The sequence below is a fragment of the Opisthorchis viverrini genome, assembly GCF_000715545.1.
Source record: "Opisthorchis viverrini unplaced genomic scaffold opera_v5_3, whole genome shotgun sequence".
Taxonomy (NCBI): domain Eukaryota; kingdom Metazoa; phylum Platyhelminthes; class Trematoda; order Opisthorchiida; family Opisthorchiidae; genus Opisthorchis; species Opisthorchis viverrini.
The window spans coordinates 2,719,480-2,742,690 of NW_008751659.1; the positions used below are offsets into that span (position 1 = coordinate 2,719,480).

Sequence of the window (23,211 nt, forward strand, 5' to 3'; positions counted from 1 at the left end):
TTTTCTGGATAGAAGCGGAATTGATGTACATATTAAATTCAGTCATTATGACAGAACTGGACGTGTAGCAACCCTCAATCCACGGACAAATCACAGAAAAGTTATAACCTACCCAGTAGGTTTGCTATACATATATATATATATATATATATATATATATATATATTCGACGATGCTTCCGCTGACTTCGCCTTTGGTTGAGGCCGTGAAAGCTCTCCTCCGAAGTTCCGGTCTTCTTTTCTCTGCGCAGAAGTGGTTGGGATCCCGTCATAGCTGAGGATCTGTGCGCTCGTCCTCAGGTCACGTTTAGTCGTTGATCGTAAACCGTTCAGATACGTACCACTTCCTTAGACAATTCCTCGAAGCAACAAGTTTTGACCGTCCATATAAGGAAGTACTTTCGTCACACCGAATAAAAAATCCGATAACTTTTGAATGTCCACTTCATTTACATTTCGGATTTTGATTGGTGAAACCAACAGCAGATGTCCCTTGACACCACATCACCGGAGAACGGTGGACCGGAACCTGGTAGATGATGCGAAAGGCCCAACCATTCTCTTATGTGAGCCGTTGCGGCTAGATGCGGCGCGATGACGCAGATTTCGGACAGGTTCCAACTGATATATGCCACCAGGTGGACAACACACGAAATGGAGACAGAGAACGAAAAAACATAACAAAGAGCCTTGGCTGTCTTGGCGCACTCCGTCTGGAGGGTCGGAATGTCAGTAACCCAGCACCGACGTGGCGATGCCACGCAATCAGTGGTAATGTTGTATCAATTCTCTTCTTCCGAGCCAGTAGTCCGTTGTTCTTTTTATTTTGTTTTTTAAACGTTTTATGTACGCCTTCTTTCTTACATTGCCTCCGCAAGCAGCGGCTACCCGAATCACGGTGAAAAAGTTTCACGGTTCATGGTCTGAAAACTGAACTGAATGAATATCTACTCATAAAACAGCAATCGATCACAATCCGAAAGAAGCCTGTCCTATCCATAGCTGAGGCAATTGCAATTCGCCTGAGCACTCCTGACCTATGCACTCATAATAGATTTGTATGAACTACGAGCCCAATCAAGTATTTCTAATAATGACCTGACCCTTTTGACAAATTGAACCTTTGACCTCCTGTTTCCGCCTTTTAGTTCTTGTATTGAATCGTATGCACGTTTCCCATATAAATTGCGATGTACTATTCGGGTGTTCCATATTCAGTCGCGGTAAACGGGACCACGTTGGCCACAGTGTGTCTTCTAATGCCAAAACTTTCTCCCTCCTTTTAGAGGTAGGTAGAGTTCGGTGCAACCGATCTCGCGGTGGAATGGGCTGAGGATGGAGTTGTCACCAGTGTACGACAAATGAGGGAGAACTGTAGTGAATTTGGGGAGGTATAAGGTTTAAAAAATGACACACGAAACAAGCAAGATAATACCTAAAAGTACGGCACCCTGGAATCACCTCAACCGACTGATTTACGGAACTTGGTCTATCCTACTAAGCAACGGGTATAAATGAGTGACAAATCAGTCGGAAGGCAATCAGTCGAAGGCAATATGCGCCACAACAGCCGAGTAGTGTCGTAGAAATCACTGGTACCAAACATCAGTGATGCTTCCCAAATAACCCGATGTGACATTTATGAAGCCAGTTTATCTTTCTAGGAAAACGATCCATAATAAAATGAGAATAAACCGACTGAGGTGCAAATGTGAAAGCGAACGATTACCAAGCTTGTGTTGGGAACATTGCTAAGGCATTGAGCAGTCTACTTTAATGTATATCACTAACTCGCATGAAAAGCAAATGAAAAAGCAACATGAGTAACTATATTTTGTCAGAATGGGAGAAGCAGCGTATTGTGATTGATAGTCGGTTTGTCAAGCTGATCACATATCTACAAATGTACAACAGTTTCTCAAAGCATAAAACGCAGATACCTCATCAAAAGATGATGGGAACTATGTGAAAAAAAATTGAAAAAGCTACTCACTCTTCGAGTCGTGGCCCACCGGGATAATCATGTATGGATAGTCGAGCAATACAGTGAAGCGCTGCAACCTTGAGAAACGGAAGATCTGAAAGTAAAGACGCGTAATCAGACAGATACGTGTGGAAGGCCAGCTGCACTGTACAGAGGATACTGTGTTTCATTCCCAGGGGTATTCTCTATCAGAAAAGCAATTTACGTAAAGAAACGACCATGTGCTTCCGTGTAAGGAATATTCACAAAATTATATGTACTACTTTCGCATGACGAAATGCCTCTGTATGACAGAAAAACGTTTCATCTATGCACGTACTAACCCTTTGGAATGCCAGGTGGTACGAATCAATCGCAACTGGCTCTATACTTAATTAAAAGCACCTAGTATGTCAGTGTGTTACAATACCTTCTTGTCAGGCCGACAAAAAGTTCAACCTCCTGCTTCTGGAAGTCCCTATTAGGAAGGTCTAGTGACTCGCTAGTTTCACCGAAAAAAGGGTGATATCCATCGAGTCGCTTAGTTTAGGCTGCATGAAGTTTTGTGTTCCAGTCGATTTTCAATCTCTGCCAACGTCACCGGGAAAGGATCCAGATATGAAAGTCATAGCATGTTGATGAGGCCCCGATAGGATGGCGTACAAAAGCATGTGGAACTGTCGGTGGAACGGGACAGAAGCACAGTGGGAAACTCAGCTCGTACGGCACGACGGCTTTGAAATCATGCGGACGCCTCTAACAGGTCCATTTGGAAAGCTACACATATTTCAGAGGAAGCCACGCTACTACTAAATTAAGAGTAGGCTGTTATTTACGGTAAATACTACTAGTTGCAGCGAAGCCATGCACACCCCGCGTGTGCATAAGCTGTCGTTGTTTCCTGATGTGATCAGGTAGCCAAAAGAGGGGCTTCGGAATCTCAGTTCCTGAAACTAATCAGTACTGAGCGTATAGCGACCGTCGTGACCGAGGACACCACAGCCTGCTTTTGCTTTATGAGCTTTCGGTAGACACGTCTAAGTAATCTCACTAATGAAAAGATCGGTCTAGAAACGCTCCTTGTAGGAAGGAGGCTAAGTATCTCAAAAGACTGGTAAATCTTCATACATGGCATAAGTTTAGGCTTAGTGGGAAGCAAACTTAATAAGGACTGAAACAGATAAATAAATCCATGTTATGGTACGTCAACTGAGAGGAAGGGAACAACGAAGGTAAATGAGAACAAAGCGCAGAGATATCGAGAGATGATAAACCGATTCCTCGAAAGAAATATAGCTTAAGGTAGAAAGGGTTTGAAATCAACATGCGCAGATGCGTAGGTTCTGCATGATAGTTACTTACCAGACTGCCTCAAACTGGGGAGGAGGTAACGGCTGCAAATTGTATCAAGCCGAATTGGTACACTGGCAGTCTGAACGTCTGGGGCACCGTCTGCTTGGTGCAGGAACAAACACGAAGAAAACGTTCCCACAAGCAACAGGGCTACTTCCAGTAATTTCCACCTGAAAAGTTATGAAAGTGAGATGAGAGGACACAGGTAATAAAATGCTCTGATTCAGTGTTTCATCCTGTGCTTCAGATATACTCTAATAACGGTTGGAAGTGACCGAAAGCACGCCAGACAGTATCCTTGCTAGCCAAAGTACAAACAGAAATCCATGCAGCAGTATTCTAGATCATGACTGCAATCCATTCTAGGTGCACACTCTTGAATTAGGGAAAAGCTCAGCAACTGACAAATGTTCAGTTGATCAAGGCACACTCAAATGGAACGGAAGGCCACAGCATTTTACATCTTACTCTAACATTCCACCAGAAACAGTGAGAATACATACGGAAAGCAAAAGTTCGCAATGTGACCACAAGATAAGTCAGTAGGTAGGCGTATACGGTTGCAGACCTTTGACTGCTTGCGAAACATATAGCCAGGTCGATTGCTCTCTACTTGGATACTTCGACGTTCATGACTTGGAGTCTGTCCAACAGACAAGGCGAAGTTCGCAAAGGACGCTGGGTCATTCCCGCTGATAGCGGCTTACTCTGACGTGAGGCTCACGTGCGTTTATTTCAGTGCTGTTCAAAGGTGTAGACACCGCTAATGACGTAGGGCTTTATCGCACCACATCCCTACTCTTCCCCTTTCGTTCGACTCTACTAAGGCTTATTTCCGTTGTGGCTGTATGGTAGTTGAGAATCCGCATGTATTACTGGAATAGCGATGTCAAAGACGATGGTGATAACTCTATAGGCCTGAAAATACCATCAGGTTTACAGGCACAATACTGATCCAATAATCAAACACAAATGTAGCTGAAAGAATAACACGGTGACAGTAAGGAATACCAGTGGTGAAGCTTACCAGTCAGGATCACCCCTTGAATGCTGCAATTCGGCCGTCGAAAACAATTGATTTAGTGTCTTGTTTAGGCTAACCGACCAACCAGGGAAGAGCTCTGAAAACTTCTGAAAAAAAATGTGTTAAGGACTAACACATCAGGTTGGCAGGGAGTCCTCGTGCACCGCTGCAAATACGTACGACAGCAAGAATCACAGCGCTTAGGCGGAGAAAAATGGATAACACGACCGAAAATCAGAACACAGTTAAACCGAACTCCATGCCATAGAATGACGGAAGACCTCACGATTGGATGAGATAGCGAGGCCAAACTGACCACAAGGCAGCATTGAAACGAAATTAAGAGGACGGATGAAAGATTGTTCTGTAGCTACCCAAGGCATTATAGAGGATACAACTGTTCGCCGATACCTTCCAAATAATTAACAATAAACATGGAAGGAGGTTAGTCTTATGTTTAGTCCAAGTAACTTCTTATTAGGGAAATCAGTGGATCGCCACATTTCGCACTTGATTACATCTCGTTCCCTTAAGAAATCTGGTGGGAGAAAACAACTGTTTTTTTGTGTGGAACTAAACCCATTCGAAAGTCCATCATACAAAATTCATGCGAGTGGTGCGTTGAAAGTGATTTCTGTGCCAATCGGATCTATGTCATACACAAGTTGCGGTAAGAGGTCCTCTCGGGAAGAAATTATCAATCCAACAGTGCCCACTTCACTTATGGCGAAAAGAAGAAGGCCTTCGCTGCGGAGTTATTTATTAAAGAATGCCAACTGACCGGTTACAGACCATTGAACAGGAAAGCAAAACTCTAATTTGCATCTTATTTACTTATTTATTACGGACACCCATCTTCTCCCGAACGCGTCTTCTTCAACTTTCCTGGAAATTGAATGACTCCAATCATTCCTCGCTTAAATCCAAGCAAATGTAACAAAGTGACTCCACGAATTCCGCAACAGATCTCCCCTTTTCAAAAGACGCAAAGCGAAATTCCACGAATAACACAAACTACTCGCGTGTCTCCCCATCAACAGTACCACCGTTACAATGGTAGTAGGTTGGCCCACCATAACAACTACTCATGGAAAATGTGGCAGCTCAACAATTTGACCTGACTTCTAGCTAGACTAACCGCAACCATAGAGCTTATCTGCAAAGGCATGATCAAACTGTTAGTCAATTGGTACTACCGAGGTAAACATAATGATTGAGTATTTCTTACCGAAAGCGGACCGCTGAGAGCAAATGACGGTGATGATCGTTTAGTCCGAACTACATCGGGAGAAAGAACCTCCACAGTTGTACTCCGGTATTCGTCTCGGTGGACACAACAGCAACAAAATAAAAAATACTCAAGTAGATCGATAATGTTTCGGCGAAACGTTGTTCTTCTGTCTTAAATGCGTCGATAACCCTATCTATGCGGATGATGACTCATCAATCAGATGCAGACTGCAAATACAAGGAGTTCTTTTTATCACGTTATGATAGCCGAACCACTGATAAACCACCATCTACGCTACCTGAGCTACCAACATTTTCCTCTATGATAAACGGATCTTCAATCTCGCTTAGCATGGGCATTGAGCCAACGAAGGGCAGCCCTTCTGCCGAACTCAAGCTGGCGAGATGTTGTATTGATGTGCCGCCGAAAACCCTATCTTCTAGTAGTAGACTTATTCGGAGACAAAGCGATCACAGCAGTGTAACTTTTGGGAGGATCAGAACATTGTCTGTGGAGCTACACTCTATTGCGAGAAGCGCATAACGTGTGGCGTAATTCATGTGACGCAGCTTCTTCTGAATAAACGCTCGTGTTCTAAGCTGAGCTTACGTCACAAGGTTCTGTCCAATACGGGAACTTAGTCCCTAACTCTCAGGATCCAAATCCAAATTTGTGCGTTCAGTCCGTCGAAGAAGCATCGAAATGCAAGTGATCAATGAACTAGCAGGCCGATTCCAGGAGTGGTCTTTGTTTGTGTCCATCATACAGCCAACCATCCAAATAATTTGTAATTAGTGCGTATAGAAGTCATTGTTAAGTTTAAATTCTTGAGATCAATCTGCTGAGACGCAGAGAAACAGTGTGGTTGCTTGAACTGGCAAGGAATCATCATGAAAGCGGATCAGGTCGGTAATATTTGTTATAACCTGGTTGAGCAGACTCTACAGCAATTGATGAACGCGTAACAACCATGTACATCCACTCACAACACACTGATGATGTCTAGACAGGACTTAACATATGGCTACTCACTTTCATCACGTCTAAAGCAGACAGACGCACAGAGCAGCCGAGGGCTTCTTGAGTATCTTCCAAGAATTCGGTGACGCTCGAGGACCAGCGACGAATCTGAAGAGAAAAAGTACATTGGTCGGATGTAAGGCTATAGCGGCACCCAGTTTCTTGACAAGTAATGCGCGTCTTGATCGCTACCAGTAATTCAGCACAACACAACCCTGAATTCGTTTAGGAAACGAAAAAGAACTGAAAAAAAAACTACACAGATTATCAAGCATCCGTGAATAACAAAGTCCTCAAAACTGCATACTACCAAACAGATGTACATTCTAGTCCGTTGCTTGCAGCTACACCGGATGAATACAAACAACATGACAATCTCATTGAAGGTGTTGAAGTGAACTCTCACACTAGACCCAGTATGACGGATACTTTGTACATGATCTGCGAGTCTTGACTGTGTTAGCGCTAACCGCGCCTTGAAGAGCATCAACATTGCCTGTCCTCTCTTCGGTTTCTGGTCTTTATACGCGTGCTTCTATACTAAACATTCTTACATACCTTGGGATTCAACCTGTCTGACTGGAACTGTTGATGGCACGACTTCGAATGGGACGCTTCCCTCCTTTTATTTAACATTCTCCTGTAATTCTTCTACATCCATCGTCTGCATTTAGTTCTTAAGTTTTTTACCATGCTCTTCAAAAATAAACGATGAAATTCATCAAGTAGCTGAGTGAGAACCAAACCAACAGAACCAGGGTTCCCTTGATGGAGCTGCAAAAAGTACCAAACCAACAGGTCAATCTAGAACGCTCTAAAGAATAGCAACACAACAGAGCATTATCTGAATGAATCCTCATAACCACAACCAACTTGGTTCACATCGATTATGCAAATGAATCGCTCTTAAAGTGACAGGGCCTTGAGTCACAAGAGAGAAAGACAGAGTGGAGACTGACATACTAGACGACTCATCACACGGAACGGCAAAAACAGCTTCTCTTAAGAAGTAGGTTGGCAACTATGAACAAGTGAACCAACTAATCATCAAACTGCCGCCATGTCTTACCGTCGAATCCGGCAATTGAAGTAAGCGTGTCAATTGGTAGCTCACATCTGGTAGGTAGCTTCCCAGTTTGGATCGATAGCGCTTTGTGCTGGCCAGCCCACTTAGAAATTCCAGTAAAGAATACACTAAGTTAGCGTATTCGATCGATTCACCTGTTGAACAAAACAAACAACAGAAGCCAGAAGTGGTGCAGCTCGTCGCGACTTCTGTGCTAACAATAGGAGCAACTAGTTTTTTATAAAAAAAACATATAGAGATGGGGGTAATTTTGCGTAACTAGCTTTCCAGGAGTAATGCAAGCAACTGTGTGCAACATGCACCGTAGCACCGGCCAGCATGAGCAACTGTTTAACTATTAATGGAAGTTATTTTACAAAGCTCGCAACCGCCAGGCCAGTAGTTGACAGGACATAGCGCTACCCATCCCTCAATCACAAAATTCACATTACGTGTTGGCTGTCACTTCGAGTGGCGGCTTCTCAAATGGAAGGTTCACGCTAATTCTGAATTATTTCGCCCACTGAGCCGGAGGTTGTGAATGCGACTATCATCTCTCGGAAGTTCATGACACTATGAACGTGGACAACTGAGAACTGTTGAAGTTACCTATTCGGATTTCGAACCCAATTCTTCTTTTCGATATTCGGAATTTTCGAATCTACGCGTCACTCAAAGCTCCGTATCGGGAACGTCGACATCAGTGTTCCTAAAGGTGCTGATCACCAAACGCTCTGACAGAACTCCGAAACACTCGCTCCACCTCACAGCTACATACATTGGTCAGTACTTCTAATCTTCTAGCTTTTCACCCATAACCTACGAACGTGGTCTAGTGCGAGCTCTATTCCGCAGGACTAAAATATCTGCAAGGCAGATATGCTGATACGACGGGGACTCCTTGTGGAGAAATTCACTACGCTACTAACCAAAGAAAGACCTGGCCTAAGCTGTAGAAGGAAAAGACGTGCACATGTGCTTGCCGCTTAAGGGTGACCATATAGCTCCTAATATTAGCCAAGACGTTAAGTAAACTCTGCATCGAGTTTATCTGTCAGCACAACTATGCTTCATCTCAAACAATCAAGGATCCGAACTGACCACTCTGCCTCTCATAATGTCTGTCAATTCATCTGCAATTGTGGTGAAATCTACATCGGTAGAACCAACCGACGTCTCCCACAAAGAATAACTGAAATCCATGAGGTTGCTTCGATTAACTCGGCAACAGGCCGAACAACACATCACAGGTAAGTCGTGTGAGGTCATGGAAATGCGTCATTTTTGTGACCCTGAGAAGTCACTAACAATCATGGATCGTAATCTCGACCCATACTTCGTTGAAGATGTCCCAGTCGTTCCCCTAAGACAAAGGAAGCGCTCAGCTGTAACACCCTTCCGGTGCTTAACTGCCATGCTACCCGAAGGAAGCACGAGAGCTGAGATACTGCCAGGTTGCCCAAGACTAGACAGGGGAATCCAGAGGCAGAGATTGGGTTCGAACCACGGACCTTCCGTCAGTGAATTCGCTTGAGCCATCTCGCCCCCTAAGACAAAGGATACTAACAAGAAACGCTTGTCTACCATAGGAATGATCTGCTAAAATCTGTTATGCGGCCCTGCCATACCTGTCTATTTTTGCTGCTATAGGCTCTTGCTATGACGACTTCGCTGGCTCACCAATACCACAGAAGCGCTGTTGTATAAGTAATCCTGGACAATAATCACGGTATATCAATAGCTATAAACACCGAACATAACCCAATCGAGGGTGCAGTTTGATACTTATCTGATATAATTTCCACAGGATTATGGTTAACCATAGATACCTCTATACGTTCAATACAGCGTTAACCTCCCCTAGGTCCCAAGTTATCAGTGAACAACTGTGCAACGTGAACCATTATAAGCCCAGTTACATGTATAGCCGTTGCTGTTCGTCAAAGAGATGTCTGATACATGTGAACCGGAAGGGAGATGGAGACGTAATCAGGGTCCCTGGCATCATGCAATGTAAAGCATATCGTCTGACTTATGATACACAGTCTGCCCAGTTCCGTTGAATCCACTGAGGAACAAGCCGTTGGGTGTTAAATATTGGGAATATCGATCTTCTGTGGTCGCATATGCAAAATGGACTAATTGCCCTAAGAAATAATGGAACGAATAAACTGAGGGAAGAAGCTTGCAGGCCAACCAAAGCTATTTATCCTGGACTAAATGATCAAGGGTTAGAAGGCCTAAGAGTGGATAGCGGCTATGAAATGAAGTGAAATAAACTCACCATCTGAATCAACAACATCCTCATCCTCACTCAGCTGACTACCGCTGGGCAGATCGCGTCGGCGGGAAAAGACTTTGAGTTGCACATAGAAATTCGTAACCCGCTGAAGTATCTGCCATAAAGCGGTTGTCAATCCTGGAAGACCACCATCTAGATGACTGCTTACGAATCCGGGCATCTCCACACACAAGGTCGTAAGTAGCTAGAGATAAGAGATAAGCACCGGGAGGTATGCATAGGACAAAATAAATGCGCAGGATCTGATGGGTATTAATGTGTGCGAGGAGTAGAATGAAGTTACTAGTTTTGTGTGATGCTGGAAGAAGCCAACAGAAGAAATCAACCCACTTGCACGACTGAGGGGCCGACCGCATCAAGTGAGCTTTCTTCTAATCATTTCCAGTTAAAACTAACGCTTCCGCACTGTCGACAGAGACCGAAGATGCTGACCGCAGATAGCTCTGAAAACACCTGTTGACTGCATCGACGACTACTGGTTGGTAACGAGCGATTCTGAGATAGATCAGAGCTTCCCTATCCCCGATATCAGGCATTTCTCTCTCATGCAGCTATCCGCGATGGAAATCAATATTCGTCTGTATTTAACATAGTAGCCACTAAGGAGGCGAGCTCCAACTAAGAGAGGAAAAAAGAATGCAGAAATATCCGAACAATCGATTTTCAAAAGAGGGATATCTTGAAGCGAAAACACGTTGGCCAAACCTGGTATCTGCCAGCTCAAAGAGTCACGGCGAAACGCGTGTGATCTGTCCACGAACACGCACATATACACAAGAAAAAATGTCGTTTATCGGGTTGTGAGAGCGCATCAAGCTTGCCAGTCTGCTACCAATCACTGGGAAAGGCAGAATCGATACAGAAAGACAAGCCGAACAGAGGACGATGGAAGACAGAGATAAAAGATAAATGGGAGCAGCATGACATGGATAAAATACGAGATTTGTCCACAAATAGCCAAGTCCAACTAGTTAATACTGATCGATTTGGAACGGAAGGATGTGTTCCACGTCCGGTACCTTGGATATTTAGTCCTGTCAACGGGGAATTCCTGTCAGAAGAAATGAAGTACGGTTCCAAAATAAGTTGAGAAAATGTTGGCTGACTGCTCCAGATCAGTCAAACAGACTTTAATTCCTACGATGGCATTCGAGTCTGGTAGAGTGACAGGGCTTTGAGAACGAGCTCCGCAATTGGCAAATGTCATGGAGGAAAGAAATTCGAACCATTCTGTCTCAGTTGTCCAACACAGTATAACTCACAGGAAAAATATACTGCAGTATGTTAACATTCGTTTGGCTACGTTCTATTGGGGACACAAAGCACGGAGATTATATTCAACAGTGTTGGACGAGCACCTGATCAAACCAATTCCAGCCACAGTGTGGAGCGAACTAATCAACAGATCCCCATTTATCGTTAATACATCGGAGTTGCACAACAGGATATACAGCGTGAAGGAAAGCTGGAAGCTCTTCGATAGCCCACGATCGGCTTCGCCCTTCTTAGGGCTCATCAGGTAGGTGCAGTCCCGGAGTTTCCGTCAACCTCATTTTCTGCTTGAACCACAATTGCACGAAATTCGACAAATTCATTCGTATATCAATCTGGGTTTTATGGGAAACCCACCTGAAACCCAGCCAAATCGTTCGTTTGTGGTATTAATATCGAACCGACTGAAGCAAGAGGCAGTCTTTGTGCAGCACATTCAGTCAAAGAATATTACAAACGAGATTCAGCTGAGTCTTCTGTGGAAACCAAATTGGCATGCAAATGAATGCGTTTATCAAAAAAATAAAGCAATTCAATGGATCAAGCTGATGTCCTGTGACTACTTGACATCCGCCTCTCAAGAACGCAGTATTGCGAGTGCACCTCCCACATGACGCAGGATGTCCCGACAAAATGCATATCACATACTTCGGAAAATGTTCGCAAACGCTTTTCGTTACACATTTGTCTCTCCTTTAATGTATACTACTATGCAGATGCATGAGAACTTGGGGACCATGTGAAAAACAGCGAAAGTATCCTGAAGTTAGAAAAGCGGAAATGATACCAAATCATAAGAACGCAATTATGAATAAGATGCCCCTGAAGCCGGCCTATTTAGCCGCGTTTTCATGTTCGCACACTGAAGCAAGCAAGATATCATGCGACTCTTCCTCGCGCAATGGATTCCTCTTTACTGAGATATGCTGTGTCAGAAGCAACAATCCAGGACGCAAGTACTGCAATTGAACTGAATGCCCCTTCGCCTGTCTCACGTGACACGGAGGACAGTGCAGCTGCATGCGGGTATTATGTTGAGTTGTCAGAGGGAGACACCTCTAGTCGGTGGATACCTGTTCGGTTCGTTTGGCATAAAACCGGGAAACAGAAGTCTGTCCTCCCTGTCTACTGTATCTGTTTATTCCCCAAAGTTTTTATGAGGCCTTGGATGTTGTTTTACAGTGGACACATACAATGTGATCACTACGGGCAGGAACGCTCAGGTTTATGGGCTAAGCGCTATTGAGGCTCAACCGCGTCGTCGATGTGGATTGGGAAATACATGAACGGACAACATAGAGTGTCAACCGCAGATAGGTGCTGCGCCTTCGCAGTACCAGCTTCCGAGGTGGCGGAAATCGTCTGACCACGTGGTTCCCACCAACGAACCAGTTCCGAACCCAGATAAAGTAAGTTGTCATCAGTAACGTGTGACGTCTGCCGCTCCCTATGAAATGCCCGGATAAACTCAGACAGAGAATTTATCCACTGATTCTTTTTATTACACTTTAAGGACACGCACCGAGCACTGGGAAGCTGGTGGATCCGGAACATATCAGAACCCACAAATCCGATGTCCGGCTGCTGACCTGATATTAAGTATCAATGACCACTGGAGCGCGACATCCAAAGCTACGCGTGGTATTGGGATATCTATCTACGGTGCAGCTCTGCTGACCATCATCATCATCATCATCGACAGCATGACATCAGAGTTCAACACCGATGCTTCACTGCTGACCTCTTCAAAGCATTGGATCTCTGATTGGGACTCCATGCTGGGTGCTCGACGACAGGTTCAGACAGGTCGAAACTACAACCCATCAAGCTAGCTCTGAGACGAGTCACGATAAACGAGAAAGTTGATCCATTGCTCTTCATATAATCACGTGTTTCGCAAATTCAGTGTTTATCCCTGAGAAAAATACACTAACCGGAGTTGACAGACGGTAACCAACACAATGTTTTATCTCATGCTAAAACTTTACAGTATTTCTCACAATAATTTTCCACAAGCATCAAACACGTGGCATAAAATCTGAAGTATCGTGAATTACCTGCGACGCCTTTGCTTCAGGTGGAGTCACCTTGAAATTTCCACAAGGATACCCACCAAGCCCATTAGAAATTCATTAGAAATTCATTCATTCCCAACTTGAAAAATGTAGAAACAACGAATCGGAGTTCAATTATGGGTTTCGCTATCGAACATTTAATCCCCACCATTTTCGGTGTTCCCACGTTAGTGAAAACGTGCACCATGTCATTCGATCAATTTAAACTGAAGCATCGGAGATAAAAACCATACCAAGTGGCTAGGAATGAGGGCCGGTTTTGCAAAGACTCAGTCTCATCAGTTGTGGATGAATGGCTAGAAGCATCTTCAGCACGACTGAGCAAGATGAGACAGTGAAATGAAGACGAAGAACAACAGTACCAGCTAGGCACATTGAATTTCACATTTCATTTGGTCGCCTATCTTTATAATACTAACTACGCAGAGACCGCACAAAAAAAAAACATAAAAAGCCGACCGTACAGACAGGTGCGGCTGTTTGGAGACAGAAAAAGTAGGCATAGACAATCTCAGAAGACGAGCAACAACGGAAGCGTCATAATTAAATAATGATAAGTGATCGTTCAGCCGTGACATTCTTTCCGTGCCTAGCTGCCAAAAGAAGCACGAAGGCTGAGCTACTGTCAGGTTGCCCGCAAGTAGACAGCAACAGCCGAGATGCCGGAGTTGAATGCAAACTACGTCTAGTCAATACGGTCGAGCGTCTTAACCACAGAGCCAACTTGGCTATGGAGCCATACAATGAAGCCTGCTGCGGTCAGATAGCCAGACAAACAGCAAACCCATAACAAAGTGCACAAGAAAATCTCACGAAATATCCTACCTGGATGACCTCACTCTCAAATGCAGATTCTTCCAAGGAATGATCTGTGGAGGTGAGGCCCGCAATCAGGGAATTTATACACGGACGAAGATGGCATCCAACTGCGGCATTGAAGATACTCTAAAATAACAAAATGTGAATAAAAGTGAACTTTATCCGTTTATCAATGAGAAGTATGATATAGAAGATAACTACAGCTTGGTGTTGGACCTTTGGTCCAATCTGGCGTTCGGTAACCGAGGGCTTTCGCTGAACACAGAGAGATCAGCCTATGCGAGCTCCATCTTCATTTGCAAGTGAGCGCTTAACTTCACAAAGCGCTAGACACATTTTCGTACCAACAGATGAAAATTGACAAAGTTTAATATGATGAGAAAAGTTCGAATTGTTACTCTCCATCCGAACCTTGCAAACATGAATTAACTACGCGTAAGCTTATCAATCTCCAGATGAATCTTGGCCTAACCAGCTGCCAACCTCCAAATACACATAAAGGCTCTCCTGGATCCAATCACATCTATGTAATCAGCCTGTCTGTCCGCTGTCATTGAACACTGGAGTACGCCACTTCCGATAGCTTCTTATTCACGTAATGGAAAACAACAGGTTAGTTTCCAAGCTCATAGCCTAATGATTGGCAAGATGCGCGGGATCATTCAGATGATCCAATCTAACTATTCGACCCTCAAAAAGTCAACAGCTGGTCAAACGAACAACCACGCAAAATGCTAATCTGTCGGCCACGCAAGGCGGATTGCAGGCCATTGGGAGAAGTGGCCGAAAATCTGAAGCCAGCAAAGGGTATATTTTTCCGAAGGGTTTGGCAACAATCGACAGATTTGCCGCTGGGCAACATTTCGCTTCGCCGGGCTAAGTGACAAGGCTACCAGGTTGGTCGAGATTTAAGGCGGAAGGAGAACCGACCAGCTAGGTTAAGCTAAATCTGTGTTAGGTGTCGGCCAAGGGTGGGTCACGAAGTGTTAAGACGATGGGGTCTAGACCTTCCGGTTCGGTTTACGTGATAGTTCTTCTTGAACATCGTTCGCACTTTTTCGTCCGTCTGTGTGAATGAGCTAGTGCTACGGTCGGGTTGGGATTTCCCCATTTCATTTCTGAAAAGCCACTCGAACGTTGGCTAAGTTCAACAATATTTCAATAAACTCCGATAGTCTAGCTACCCGAGCCAAAATCCGTTTTAATTACCGCCTAATCAAACTCATTAAGTATTCTATTTATTGAAGTCTGTTGGTAGCCTCGATTTGATCTGCTGTTCGGTCGATCTCTTCTGTGCACAGCGCTCTGACTTGACTAAACGCCGATGAGGCGATACTGGCGTACACCGACTTTGGGTATGCTGATGACTAGTTTAAGACGGTTCCTGTGTCTGTTGGCTTCTGGCAGATGGTAGCTTTTATCGGCTGCGCAAAGTGGTTTGCAGACACTTGTGAAAAATGGCCGGAAGTATAAAGCCAGCAAATAAGGAATACGTATCTGTATTAACCTAATGTGTTCCGACTAAAACGTAAGGTAGTATGAGGCGGCCTTTCTTCTCAATCCGACCACATCGCTCCAATTATATCTGCTTCCCTGCAAACTGAAGTGATGACACCTTGGGTGGCATCGTCCGATTGCTTCGTATTTCCATAATAGCTAGTACCAGAACTCAGATAACTAGGTGCGCGTAATTATTAGCTAAGACAAAATGTGCCATTGAGCCTTCTTTAGGCGCTCACATAAAAGATCACAGCCAGCAGAAAATTGTCCAACAGCCTCGCTAGTGTGGTTTGATATTAGCAGGTTCACTTGAAGAGGAAAGGTAATGTTGAAAGCGACCATCGGAAAAAGTCTAGAGAAAAACAATGTTGAACGGCGAATACAAAAATTATCGAATCAACGTAATAATAACGGCGTGATTTTCCAAGCAATATGACGAATGGAAGGCGAGTAGCACCAACTGCACCCAAGTGTTTCGTGATCTCCTTCATACTCATCTCCTAAGTCAAGGGTTGGCCACGCTGAATTGGGCATGAAAAACAGTAAACGATGGTTCGGCATAAGCAAAACATATGCCAACCAACGCGGCTCCTGGTGCTGGACATAGTCTTCAGCAGAAGTACCCGTTGCCCAACCGAAAACGCGCTTTCTAAATGCCTCATTACAGATTCGCTGACACCAATCCACACAAGCTATGGTTCTGAGACAACGGTTGTCGGTAATAACGGTTCTTGGGTCGCACAGATGCTTCTACCCGTAAAGACAACTAAATCTAGTGTGACGAACCTACGGAAATAAGATACGATTTGACCTTCAAAGTTGAAGTGGACGTGCAATTGTGAAATGGTATATGAGGCACTGCTTGTTGAGCGAGACACTGTGTTCAAAAACGCATGAATGCATCCTCGAAAACCATTCTCTGCAAATCACCTTTCTCTTTAACTTTCATATATAGGAGTAAATAAATAACAGTGATAACGAAGGAATACTGACATCAATGCTGGCAACATTAGCGTGAAGTCCGGAAACAATTTGATCGATGGCCGTAATCGGTGAACACCAATTATAAGTTGGCTACTTTCAAATTTGACAGTAGTTGGACATTAGCCGTAAACAACGGCAATCGGGTAAGGTCAAAGGCCTTGCTCACCTTGTCGTTGAGGCTGAGTGTTGTATTGACCAAATTACTGATGACAGAAACAGCATTCCGGCGAGTAGCATCTCCGAAGCGCTGAAAATGGGAGGAAACCGGTTAGCAATCAGTCTAGCTAGGTTCGGAACAGTTAGCCAATGCCAAAATCGCATTGACCGAGCATCTTGAAACGAAGTACAGCCGATCAGTATGAGAGTCAATCAATTAAAATTATATAAGCATATGGTCTTTTTGGAAACATAGAGATCCGAGAAATCTCCGGGAGCTCCCCGTCGGAATCCACAGAACGAATGGATATTCAGTTTTGCATGGTGTCAACTGCTAGTCAAACGCTGGTTATGAGATTGAAATTGTGGCCCGAACTAGCAGACCTGTCAAGAGCATTTATGGAGGTCAGTCGTGAGAGACTTAACACATACATTCAAAATTTGATGGAACAAAAATTCACGGGAGAAATATGTTTTGATAGCAGTCAACCTGGGTGGAACATCTTAAGTATGATAGAGGGCTTACCTGTCCGTCACAGAGAATCCGAACCAAACTAGGCATCAGCACTGGGGTTATTTGTGGTATATCTAGATCTGAAACTTCCGCACTGAGTCCTAGGGTGGAAAAAATACATTCGAGATAGTAAAACTCAATAAAGAACAGTGCATAGCAATACTACACCATAAGACATTCGATACAGACGGAAATAATAGTGAGCTAGTAGTTAAATCATACGGGCTCATTTAACCGGACCAAGTTGTCCAGAACGTTACCACCGACTGTCACAACGTTCAAAATAAATAAGCACATCCTGAAAGTTGGATGGGACCCATCATGGAAGCCGCTTATCAGGGGCTCTGAAATGGAATCGAGTCATCGTCATCACAATTGACAGCAACACCAAATGAGAACACCGAACAGAACCAAAAGAACTAGACCAAAGGCCGAACTCGAATCCATTTACGTTCCTAACACTTGGTTACCCACTCTAACACACAAAATCCCTCGACCGACACCTAACAGAGATTTAGCTTGACTTAGCTAAATCCATTTTAAAACTTGACCAACTTCGTAACCTAGTCACCTGGCCTGACGAAGCTTTTGTGTCAAAAGGGAAATGTTGCCCAGCAAGAAATCTACCGGTTGTTACCAAACTTCTCCGAAAGCGAGAACACTGATACTTCACTGGCGTACAACCAGGCCAATTAAGCTGAATAATGTTTTCGAATGCAAAGAAAAATGGGGAGGAGAGGGAGACCTAAGATTAGTCTACAACAAACACTCGAGGTGCCTACACCTAAGACAATCAAACGCCCAATTGTTCGTGGTTAAGTCCCATATCCAGTCTGTGATCCACGTTGAGCGTGGAATGGCGCAGGATCACGTGCCACCAATTGGCAGAGTTGGTAAATGATCCAAGTTCGTAGTGTAGTTTTCACCCCCTATTGTTTATCTGAAAGCGACTCAAAAGAACTGATCCGTGCAAGCAAGTTGAACAGGAAAACACATAAAATGCAAACTCGCGATAGACTGTGAGACCTCCGAACAGTGAGGACTGGATAAAGTGTTCGCTTGGTAGGGCAGGGTGCATCGTAAGTGGAATTCAGTGCGCTGATTAATTTAGTAAAGCACTTTTATGATCATTATAGACTAGTAAATAAGAATTAAAAAAAAGAAACAAGTATGGCATGGCATGGAATGTGTAGTTATCTCTGCGTCGTTAAAATAAATTGTGGTGCCTAGAGAAAACTCACCCACAAGCGCTTGCATTGCACCATGAGTAATCGCTTTGGACTGCTCTGGACTGAGGTCGGTTCCCATGGCCACTTCATCGAGCATCCGAGTTAACTCGCCAAGTAGATTGGGCCAATTATCTGGCCAGTCGTATTGGGCAACCGCTGTGATCGATTGAGCAATTGCTGTACGAATGAGACGCACTGGACCGCCTAATGATTGGAGCAGCCGCATGCGAACTTGGAGTTTGACCTAGAAAACAGTGACGAACGGAGCGAAGCATCAGTGTTGAACACTGATGTCGTGCTGTCGACGGCGTTGAAACCAGTTCATCCCTTTCTCGGAAGACAACCAACTAAGGAAAAAATCGCTGCAAAGAACTTCTCTGAAGTACCTACCCGGAAAATTAGTGGCATGGATCATTTACATTTTCAATCCGTATCCAATCGAGATCAGGAGATAAAAACCAGCAGTCAACACTGAGACGGTATCGAGTCTAACTGGATCTCATGATAATTCACCCACTCATTTGCCTAATCCGTCCATGTACTTTTGATCTCCACTTCTTTTGTTCACATGTACCTAGCATTCACCTTCCCCCAAAAGCCATGCCGTCCGACACTAGCATATCGAAGTGTGTGTATCAATGTACGCAGATGACCTACTTACCCATAAGTATCCGTGCATCCGACATGTTCTCTCATGATTTCCGTGTAACCGCACGCCAATCAGAATCACGAGACTGCTCTCAGAAGGGACGACCGCAACCCCCACTACCGAGCCAACATTGCGCTCGCCGTTGTTTGGTATGCGGACATTGCACTGGGCCGGTCAATGACAAACTTGTGCAGTTGTTGACCCCACGAACGTGGATTGCTGAGGTTTGCCTAACTTTTTGTCTATAGTACAGTACCCTGGACTTCCAAACCCAGTTCTTCCCAGTGACATTCAAGACCATCAAACCTGCGCGTGACTCTAAGTTCCGTATCGGGAACATCAGTAAACGGTGACCAGATTACGATGCTTCAGCTAAAAGGTTGGCATGAGAGTTGTTTTAATACGCAAGTCGGGGACCGATGATCCATTTCATAATCTATTTATCAGTACACCATCCGGTCCAGCATTCTGCATTGTATAGCTGAGCGTATTACCAAACCATCGTTAAAACTCGAACTTGTTCGAATGTGGACACTTAAATGGGACCGCACACCTAGTTCTTTCCCAGCTGGACTACACTGAAACAAATTCTAAGTGCTAATGAGTTCATGTGTTGTTCCATCCATGAATTGCATTCCACTTCCACTTTTTCAGAATCCGTTCTTGAGCTTTCTGGCTGCAAATAAACCGACTCGTTTACTTTGTTGACATAATGGGTGTTATACTAGGGGCGACTTCTAGTGGCCTATTTGAGCAGCGTTTGGAACTAACATGACAGAGAACAATCATCTGAAATGCTGTACGAAGTAGGATTGCAAGCTTCTTGAAACGGTCATCCAGATGATAGATCAAATCGGCGTAGTCCCTAAGTATCAAGCTGTTTCAAAAAGACACCAGACAAAGTCAAATCAACCTCTACCAAAAGGGTTTATCCACGTTATTCGGAACCACTAGCAGTGCGCTTGTTACGAATCCCTGGAAGAGAATACAGTCCACAACAGTCCGGATTGGATCTGAGCACTTTGAGTTGCCGGTAATTACATGAAATAGGAAGGGATGCGATCAACGTTGGTTGCCGTTTTGGTCGTTCAAATGGCAGCAACGTTGACAGACAAGATGAAACATATTTGGCAACAAGTGCCCTAGGGCCCGAACACGCTTTACCAAGATTCTCTATATGTTGCGTGCAGACTCCATTAGGCTGTAATTCGAAGGAGGGTTGAACTAGCCTAAAATTATTGGGTGTGATAGTGGCAGCCAGGTTTTTTAGCGTCTAAATGGCGATATTTGCCGATAGAACCCATTCAATGCCGTAGTTTCCCTGAATCTTCGATATCTGCATCCCTACGGTGGATTGGACTCGATTCGAGCATCTAGGGCAAGAGATTTCTGCAGAAGGTGGACGAAACGCGACTCAATTAGAACTTTGGACTGTTTTTACCAGGCGTTCTTATCTTAAGGGTTCCCCGACGAATACGATCCAGGACTTATTAGGACTTGGAAAAGAGACCAGCCCGTGTATACATGTGCTATGACCTTTTAGAAGTCAAAGATACAACTGTAGCTTCAACCATTAGAGTTCGGTAGTCGGCTTCTACAAGCAAATGTATGCGGTACACTTTTACTGCAGGATTCTCATTCAGCCTGCGCTAAGTTTAGTCATGCTTGTCACCTCGATTCATTTTTACACACAGCAGTACACCAACAAATACACTCAGATAGTCATAGGCAAAACAGTTTACAGTTAGGCTCTATGGATACGCTAGCTGTACAAGTCACTTGCAGCGCTGAAATTCGCAACCGGAGCTGCGAAGATATTGCTTAGGTCTCATCTAACTGGCCAAGTTGGAGGTTTGACTGAATATTTCGTCCAAGAGATTACAGAACGATTGAAAGCATACTTCATCTGACGGCTGAGGGGGCTTGAAATTTGGGCACTCCGTTTCACTCCAGTGGTTGTATACGTACTGTTTGAGGGTGATGGCGGCAAGCTGACGAATTCCGACAGCCACTTGTTCATCCGTTGTCAAGTTTGCCAACACAATAGGGTAGGCTGAAGATGGAGAAAATAAGGTTGCATACGCAGTCACTGCCGAGTCCAACGCAGATCCTTAAGAGATATTTTTTCCATCAGAAACGGTGGAAACTCACAATCCAATACTTCCAAAGCAGTGAGCCTCTGTTCAGCCAAACGACGGTCACCCTGCTCTTGGCCCAATACAACAGCGAACGCCGATGCAACCGACTCGGCAGTAGCATCCATCTGAAAATGTATCCACTAAATTGTGTAAGTACAGTGGAACAATGCCGAAAAATAGGGTAGGTGAGCAGTGAATGGACTATGCAACCTGAGTTACGAGCGACGGTGCCACCCTTCCTCCTCTGTCGACAGCATCAGTACGCGACGCCAAAATAGCTCCATGAGGTGCCTACTCAACACAAACTCGTGTACAACAAGCTTGTTATAACTATTCCCAAGAAACCCAACCTAAGACACAAGTCTACAGGGAGTGAGACACGGTTATCAACAAAACAACGTTTATTTGCAAAAACCATGAGCAGAAGACACATGCGCTCGTTATAGGGAGTGAATGAAGTTTTCCTTCCTCTCAGAACCTCAGTTGTGGATGTGTGAAATAAGCCAGCAAGTTCCCAGTAGTGGACCACTAAAGCGACTAAACATAAACCGGTGTCACTTCCAAGGGCCAAACAATGAGAGGAAGGTAGTGAACATCAGCAGCCACCGCACGGGGCTAAAAAAGGTCATGTCAAGAAACCCATAAGATGAGGCCACTGAGCTTGTGGGTCGCCTCGGAACGAATGGCAGACGGTTGTTACAACTTAGTTCGTTTTCATGCCCTTCGACAAACTCTCAGAGAGTCCACACACTTCGCTGGTTCTAGAACTTTTGCTTACTCCAGCACCACCAAATTCGTCGTAAACGTTTGTTGAGCACAAACAACGATGCAACAAAAATGCTGACCGGTATTGCGAGGCTTGATCTCTGTTCAACCCAGTGAGCTTTTTATTCCGTCTGAACCGTCCTCAAGACTTCGAACTAGTGTGAGCTTTTAGAAAATACCGGCAATTCGCATGCAAATCTAACTGCTTGACTGCTTCCGTACATGCTTAGGCGGTCCAGCAGTACAGAAGTTATCGTGCTCCTTACGGGTCGAACAGCCAAATGGTAAGGAGAATGAGCGTTACAAATGAGGTAATCAGAAAGTAAGCTCGTTGCTCGGCCGTGAATAAAATAAACATTAGTCTTTTCTAATGACACGCTAGCAACAATGTGACTGATGACGTGTCATAGTGGTTGCTACCATAAATGTGGGAGGTCCTTCTATAATAATGATGAGAATAATAGTTTGGATGGGCCAGAAAAAAGTGGTCAGATTCGAGCGGTGATTGCTACAAAGGAGCACGATGTGCTGTCACATAGAACCCGATCAAATGTGTAAAAATCGGCAAAGCACGACGCATGTGGTGTGACTCACGCAGGAGTCCACACACACCCCTAGCGAACAAATAGATGAACAAATAAGCGAACAAGTGACTAAGCAAAAATGTAATAATAATAATAACAATAATAATAATAATAGCGATCGTTCAGCCACATCACCATTTCGCTGCCTAGTTGTCATACCACCCAAAGGAAGCATGAGGGCTGAGATACGGCCAGGCTGCCCAAGCCTAGACGGGATGAGGATGTTCGAACCTTCCGGTCGGTAGGTTCGCACCCTAATAATTAGTAAACGGTAAACCTGCTTATAGTAGAATGGAGGCATATGGCGACAAGAAACAAACCATTCGGAGGAAGAGTGACCTGTCTGTGTGACCGAACAGAATCGCACCTAGCTAAATCGCCAATCATCGATGGTTAGTAAGAATGAAAAGCAAATATCAAGAATTACAGACGTACAGCTTGTAAACTACAGTGGAGAGAAAAACGTAGTCGAGTTAAGATATTTATCTTGTACTGTTGATTTCAGGACTGTACAAATTACACCAACATGGTTTAAAAGTATGTACATCAATAGATCCAGAAAAAATAG

General features: G+C 44.3%; 2 protein-coding genes across 2 annotated transcripts in view; one reads left to right on the forward strand and one right to left on the reverse strand.

The window, feature by feature from the left end:
* Window positions 1-9,380, forward strand: part of T265_00341 (hypothetical protein) — a gene marked incomplete at both ends in the record, with an annotated part of 27,546 nt that extends 18,166 nt beyond the window's left edge. Inside the window, one exon of the mRNA XM_009164086.1 lies at window positions 9,307-9,380. Within this exon, the coding sequence (XP_009162350.1) occupies window positions 9,307-9,380 (74 nt within the window). The remainder of the gene's footprint in view (window positions 1-9,306) is intronic.
* T265_00339 (hypothetical protein) overlaps window positions 1-21,419 on the reverse strand; it is a gene marked incomplete at both ends in the record, with an annotated part of 84,117 nt that extends 62,698 nt beyond the window's left edge. The window contains 13 exons of the mRNA XM_009164084.1: window positions 1,993-2,077; window positions 3,325-3,485; window positions 4,343-4,446; window positions 6,603-6,698; window positions 7,660-7,811; window positions 9,941-10,142; window positions 14,131-14,250; window positions 16,775-16,855; window positions 17,291-17,379; window positions 18,520-18,751; window positions 19,238-19,321; window positions 21,058-21,209; window positions 21,308-21,419. Coding sequence (XP_009162348.1) covers window positions 1,993-2,077; window positions 3,325-3,485; window positions 4,343-4,446; window positions 6,603-6,698; window positions 7,660-7,811; window positions 9,941-10,142; window positions 14,131-14,250; window positions 16,775-16,855; window positions 17,291-17,379; window positions 18,520-18,751; window positions 19,238-19,321; window positions 21,058-21,209; window positions 21,308-21,419 — 1,670 coding nt within the window. The remainder of the gene's footprint in view (window positions 1-1,992; window positions 2,078-3,324; window positions 3,486-4,342; window positions 4,447-6,602; window positions 6,699-7,659; window positions 7,812-9,940; window positions 10,143-14,130; window positions 14,251-16,774; window positions 16,856-17,290; window positions 17,380-18,519; window positions 18,752-19,237; window positions 19,322-21,057; window positions 21,210-21,307) is intronic.
* Window positions 21,420-23,211: the final 1,792 nt, after the last annotated feature.